We start from the raw sequence: 6,904 nt of genomic DNA, 5'->3' as shown, positions 1-6,904 counted from the left end.
CTCCAAACTGCTGTGCAGAGCATACACTCATGGGAGGGCTAGCATCTGTTCAAGGCCCCTGCTAGCCGCTTAGCCACACACAGGGATGCCAATACTCCAAGTATTACGGAGTAGCTTAGTGAACCCCTCAACACAAAGCAATGCTCAAACTTTAAGACAGGTCAAAGCAAATGATCTCAACTGAAACACCAAGAGGAAAGAAAGGGAAAGTACAACAGAGCATCAAAGATCTATGAAAGAATATCAATGGGCTAACACGCAAGTAATTAAAAAAAAAAAGGGAAAAGAAAAATGTACATATGGAAAGATGCATGTGTGCGTAAATATATGTGCATTGATGGCACAGTTTGATAACTTTACAGTTTAATACTAATTCTGAAACTCTGAATAGAATTCACTACGGAGAGAACAGGGAAGTTATTAAAAAATTGGAGTGCCCAGGTAAGAATTTAGCTCACTTAACAAAAGAACAGAAATTGGATTTGCATTAGGCTTTCAGCAGCAACATACATGCCTGTGCCTAGAACAGGCTCTGGTATTTCAGAGGAACCCAATTGAAGGCTGCACACTGAGAGACCTGGTTGTCGCCATGTCTATTTTCACTTGCCACTTAACCACCCTGTCTTGGGCTTGAACATTTGAATACAAGAGGTAATTCCCGAGTCTCTTCTAACTCCACTGATGTGGAAACATTCCCGGAACTAGCAGTATGTTTTTCTTTCACTCACTGGCTTGCACAAGGAGTTATTAACACCTTCTACCTTGTCATTTTGCTTTTCTTTGTTGTCCTTGCTTAGATGTTTTCTAGCATGTTAGGCTGTTCAGCGATTTGTTTCTGTAGGTTGCCACACTGTTACTTCTCTGTCTTCATATTCAGTTTGTTAGTGATGAGAAAATTGAATTCAGGAATCTCACATGCACACTCCTTCCTTCCTCCTTTCCTTCACTCTTTGGAAGGGTCCATAGACTTATCTTGGCTAATTTCAGTGACTCTGGCTTACAGTTAAATCAGATGGATTAAGATTTGGGAATCATTGAATGTATGTGTGTTAGTTGCTTAGTCGTGTCTGACTCTTTGCAACCCCACAGACCGTAGCCCACCAGGCCCCTCCGTCCATGGGATTCTCCAGGCAAGAACACTGGAATGGGTTGCCATTTCCTTCTCCAAAAGGAACTACAGAAAGAAAGAAAGTGAAGTCACTCACTCGTGTCTGACTCTTTACGACCCCATGACTATAGCCTAGCAGCTCCTCCATCCATGGAATCATTGAATACTTAGCAACAAAGGCATTTCAAAGAATAGAGATGATAAGCATGGGGTACATAAGTATATGAGATTTTCCCATTGTTCTGAGTTTTTAATTCGGGTCTCTGCTACTTGGAACAAGGTGGGATAAGAAGACCCCACAGTCTGACATTGGGTTGAAGATTGTTTTTCTGTAGCTAAGTTGTGTCTGACTCTTTGAGACCCCATGGACTGCAATATGCCAGGATTCCTTCACTGTCTCCCGGAATTTGCTCAAACACATGTCCATTGAGTTGGTGATGCTATTTCAACCATCTCATCATCTGTCACCCCTTTATCCTCCTGTCCTCCATCTTTCCCAGCATCAGGGTCTTTCCCAATGAGTTGGCTCTTCATATCAGGTGGCCAAAGTATTGGAGCTTCAGCATCAGTCCTTCCAATGCATACTCAGGGTTAATTTCCTTTAGGATTGAAGATTAAGAGCATTTTAAAGATCCTTGATATACATACCCTGCAATACTACTTTCTAAAAAGGTTGTTAGCAATTTACACTGTTCCCCTAAATGTAGGGCTGAGCCTGATCTGGCTGTCTCACTATCTTGGTGAGGTGCTTAGACGCAAGTTCTAATGCCATTTCTGTAAAACGCACCCCTCCCCCGAGTGGAAAGCTTGTAAGTCAGAGTCATGTCAGTCACTTTCCGACCTTGTTTGCTATCTCAGAACCTGATGTGGGGTTAAGGTCGAGCCAGACTGCCTGGGTTCAGTCAGTTCTACCATATATTAGCTGTGTGATCCTTTGGCAAGTTACTTAGCTACTTAGTGTTTCTGTTTCTTCATCCTTATAAGGACACTACTTCACAGGACTTTTCTGAGGATTAAATGTTGAGTGTCTACCACATTTTGAAATGAAGCCTATATGCTTTTCAATATCCTACTGTGACAAAAAAAATTTCCTCAAGGATACATTTAAATTTTGGTGAACAGCCAAGAAGTATTTGGAGTCAGGTCTCTAAGAGAACTCATTTATTAAGCTGGTCATAAATGTCTTTTTTTTTTTTAATGTTGGCATTTACATGTTGGCTTAGGAAGAAAATTCATCTTATTGAGCCCGTCATCTCCCTGTGGATCGATGAGCCAATTTGAGTTATTGCTATTTTGTCTGTTCTTAGTCACCTAAGTTTGCCTTATTGTCCTATTTAAATGAATGACCTCCATTCCCCAAGAAAGCCCATAGGTTATTTTATTACCCTTGAGTCAATTACTTGTCTTGTTTCTTCTCTGCTGGTCTTAAAGTTGTACAGATGGACATGAAAACTTAGAATCTCTCTGCCACATCTTGATCTCTCCCTCCTACCTTGCTCTACTGACCTCTGCACTGTGTTCTGGAAAGGACCCCAACCCACCTTCTGCCTCATTCCTTCATCCTGTGTCTGAATTCATTCTTCTGTTTAACTCACCTGCTTAGTGTATTTTTATGATTCATTCACTCGTTCAAAAAACTAGGCTCCCAGGTGATGCCAGTGGTAAAGAATCCACCTGCCATTGCAGAAGACACAAAAGACACAGGTCCCATCCCTGGGTCAGGAAGATCCCCTGTAGGAGGAAATAGCACCTCTCTGGAGTATTCTCGCCTGGAGAATCCCATGGAGAGGGGAGCCTGGCAGGCTACAGCCCATGGGGTCACGAAGAGTTGAACACAGCTGAGCACTTTCACTGCCTCTGCCCACCTCTGCCCTGTGTCCTAGAAAGGACCCCGACCCACCCTCTGCCTCATCCCTTCATCCTGTCTGAATTCATTCTGCTTAACTCATCTGCTTATTTTTATGACACTCACTGGTTGCCAAGGACTGTCTGAGGAACATATTTTAGATCCCCAGGTAGTTTTTGGAATTGCATGTCCTCCAATCAAAGGGCACTGGATTTGTCGTTTTGTAGAGTGTCTTTCCACAAATTCGTAGGAATTGACTGTCTACTCGCCTTTGTTCCTTCCTGTGCCTTTGCTGGTTCAGTCCAGGCAGCCTGCTTCTGCTGACCGTGAAGAAGGCTGGGACACAGCCTACATGAGGGAGGTTGGTGGCTTGCTGTCTGTGCCTGAGGGCTCGCCACCCCATTGGGGATCTGTGGCTATTTATGGTTTTGTGGTCTTCTCTGGCCCAACGCCCACATTCAGTGCTTTGGCCCAAGAACAGCTGCTGTTGCTGCCTGCTGCCTAGGCCAAGTGGGGACAGGCCAGACTATCCAGCCACCTCCCCAAGGAATCTGCCCGAGATTCTCTACCAGTCTGGGGCTCCCCTGTAGTTCTTCATTTCTATAAAGCTATGTTCTCCTCTGGTCTTCTATATCAGATCCTGTTTCCAAATCTCAGAAATTCCCCCAGAAAACACTGACTTTGGTTTTGCATCACCATTAGATTTCATTTTCTTTACTGTCACTGTTTTGAACTTGGGGAGGAAAACAAGACAAAGGTATTTTCTCAATCTAAATATCTTTATCCAACTTCCCTTTTTAATTGGCATGTATTTCAACTCTGTTCAGTGGTCAACCTATGTCTTGGAGATTACGTCTGTCTAAACTGCTAGACATTAGTCTCAGTACTCGAGAGGCTTTATGTATTTAATTCAGGTATCCCCCCTAAACGCTATAAGTAAAGTGTAAGGAAAGTGCTATGGATTCAGGGTTCTAGCTGAGTGAAGGTATTCAAGTTGACCTTGAGGAATAGGAAGAACTGCACATGTAGAGACAGGTGTTTAAGAAGGGAAGAGCAACAACCAGCTACCTTGGCTTGAAATATGGAATTCCTGACAGAACTTAGTTACTTAAAGTGACAAGAGAAAATGTGTCCGATTCTTCTTTTTTTTTTTTTTCTTTCTGATAAACTGAATGGGAATTATAGGAGGAAAAAGATTTCCAAAGATTTTCTATAGACATAGTAATTATCAGAGATCATGTACCACAAAACCAGGGTCGAATGATAAATAAAACCCATGAATTCCCATTAGAAAGCAGGTGTATATAGACAGAGACCATTTACTGCTGTGTGTGTGTAGACACACTGCAGAAATGTATCACAGATGTGGATCTAACACCAGGTAACGCCTACTGCCATGTGATACATAATTTGAGAACTATACAGGTAAACTCTTCATTGACACCACCCAGACACTACTTAACAGACATTAGATAGTTTATTACAAGAAAGTGCAATCTAATACTTCAGAAAACTATTCATATGGTACTTTTGGGAAACTGCTCATTCTTTGAACATTTTCTGTTCAACTATTCAAGATTCTTGAGTAGCATAATTGTGGGGACAAAGGGTGGCCCTCTATCTAGGCAGTCATTTCTGCCTTTTTGAAGAATAAAAACATTTGATATTAAGATGACTTATTTATATTTGAAAAATTCTAGCTGAGAAACTGGGGACCTAAGTAGTTAAAACTGTTTAGTCAAGAGGAATCAGTAAGAGTCTTATCTTTATGCTTAAGGGACATAGATATTTTTGAAAATTATTATTTTTAATTGAAGGATAATCACTTTACAATGTGTTCATTTCTGCCATACATCCATATGAATCAACCAAAGGTATACAATATGTCCCATCCCTCTTGAACCTCCCTCCCACCCCGACCCACCCCTCTAGATTGTCACACAGCACCAGGTTGAGCTCCCTGCATCATATAGCAACTAGGGACAAATCTTTTAAGAGGTTGCAAAATGTGTTTTAGAGGATGGGCATAGAGCTTCCTTAAGACACTTCACTGTTTGGTCAAAAGAAGACCAAAAAAACATATTTCAAAAATATTTTGAAAGCTGTATTATTTACATCTCATAACACAAAACAGTACAGAAAACTCATGTTCTTTTTTTGACACTGACCTAATAATTAAGAAAAAAGTATTATGAATTTAGCTTTTATTCAAAATTAAATAAGCAAAAGCAAAATTTTTAAGAAACTTTTTACAAATTACTTACATAAAAGAAAGTTAAGAGGGACAGTCACAAGTCTGCAACAAATAATTACAAAAGTATCTAGGGCAGCATGAATACAGACCATGTCACAGCATAGTGACCTAACTGTGATATGAATAAGGCATAACTAACATTTGCACCAAGACCAGGATTAAAAAAAACAAGACATACTTTAAAAGCTTAGTTCTACATTAAGCTTCTTTTCCCTCAGATCCTTAATGGGTTTATACTATGTAATTTTTTTAAACAAACACATCATGTCAAACTATAAATTACACAGATGGGCAGTTAATGTGAAAAGCCCCCCCAAAATGTACAAATGAACTGGTACTGAACTGAGTTCTCCATTTACCTTTATGTACAGTTAAGTGTAAACCATATTTTCACAGTTTTAAGTGTTTTATGAATAGATGCACAGTACCAAGTCAGGTTTGCAGTTGTTCCTGAAAACTGGCTCTAGGTTCTGCATCCGACGCCCGTCGGCTATTGGGATGCAAGTATTTACATAAATAAGAAACCGTGTCATAGTCAATGGTCAAGACGGTTCAGCAAGAGCGGTATTTCCGACAAAGAGGGATACTCAATACCATAGCTTAAATACTTGTGCAAAGTAAGCATTAGGACAGAGAAATCTGAGGCAAATTCAATTTGCAAAAACTTGTATCGCTACTGTTGTAAACTTGGGCAATAAATGACCCTCGGCAAGTACTGCTCTCTATGGCTTTTTTTTTTTCTTTTAAAATTTTAAAGCCAGAGAAAATGCACTCATACTACCCACACGTGCAGAGACACACACACGCACGCACCCACCCCACATACACACACAGTTCTCATTTCATTTAGAGTATGGTACATAGTGCAACTTCATCACAATGTAGAGGTTTAACACACATTCAGTGTGTGTTTTTCTGTGCAAGTTCTTAGTGGTCTAAATCCTAGTTGAAGGTATTCGTTTGCAGAACCACATGACTCAGGAGGTTGAAGAAAAAGAAAAAAGAAAACGAACAGTTTCCTTACGTTTCTCAAACCAGCACTGGATGTGCAAAGGCAGCGGACAACCTGGCCGTCACCCCAGCCAGATTAGGGTAATTTCAGAGGAGGATCCAAGCAGTTGGTTACTTAGATTGGTCTCTGGAAAAATAAGTCAGTATATGCTGTATCTTTGTCAACCGTTCTTTCAATGACTTCATTGACAAAACCGACAGCTGATAGCGGGGGTCAACAGGAAGGACAGCAAGAAGCCACCAACACCAGGCCGGTCCATTAGGGATTGCCTAAAAAGAACCCACATCTTATAATGTTAACAAAACAAGTAGTTATGTAGGCCCAGCAGCAACATACCACCACCAAGCTAATCTGGATTGAGCAGTTCACAGCGTTAGATTCTCTTTCTAAATAAAATCTCCCTACCGTTTTCCATCGTGGCTGTAGCAACTTATATTCCCACCAACATTCCCTTTTCTCCACTCTCTCTCCAACATTTGTTATTTGTGGCCTTTTTAAATGATGGCTATTCTGACCTGAGTGAGGTAGTAGTCTTGATTTCTTCATTGACCGATTGGTTTTTTAGTAGCATACTGTTCAGTCTCTATTTAATCATTCTCACTTCTTTTCCTGCAGTTGATTTCTGATTTCTATACTCTTATTTGTTGAATGAGGTTAGTTCTGTGTCCTAATATGTGCACTTGA

At 40.7% G+C, this 6,904-nt stretch overlaps 1 protein-coding gene across 1 annotated transcript in view; it reads right to left on the bottom strand.

Moving 5' to 3' along the window:
* Window positions 1–5,036: 5,036 nt before the first annotated feature.
* The window catches only part of LONRF1 (LON peptidase N-terminal domain and ring finger 1), a 46,250-nt gene continuing 44,382 nt past the window's right edge, over window positions 5,037–6,904 (bottom strand). The window contains exon 12 of the mRNA XM_019953308.2: window positions 5,037–6,489. Within this exon, the coding sequence (XP_019808867.2) occupies window positions 6,331–6,489 (159 nt within the window). The 3' untranslated portion in view covers window positions 5,037–6,330. The remainder of the gene's footprint in view (window positions 6,490–6,904) is intronic.

Source organism: Bos indicus, chromosome 27 (genome assembly GCF_029378745.1).
Source record: "Bos indicus isolate NIAB-ARS_2022 breed Sahiwal x Tharparkar chromosome 27, NIAB-ARS_B.indTharparkar_mat_pri_1.0, whole genome shotgun sequence".
NCBI classification, from domain to species: domain Eukaryota; kingdom Metazoa; phylum Chordata; class Mammalia; order Artiodactyla; family Bovidae; genus Bos; species Bos indicus.
The sequence above is the reverse complement of the archived record's forward strand: the minus strand, read 5'-3'. Positions and strand labels throughout refer to the sequence as shown.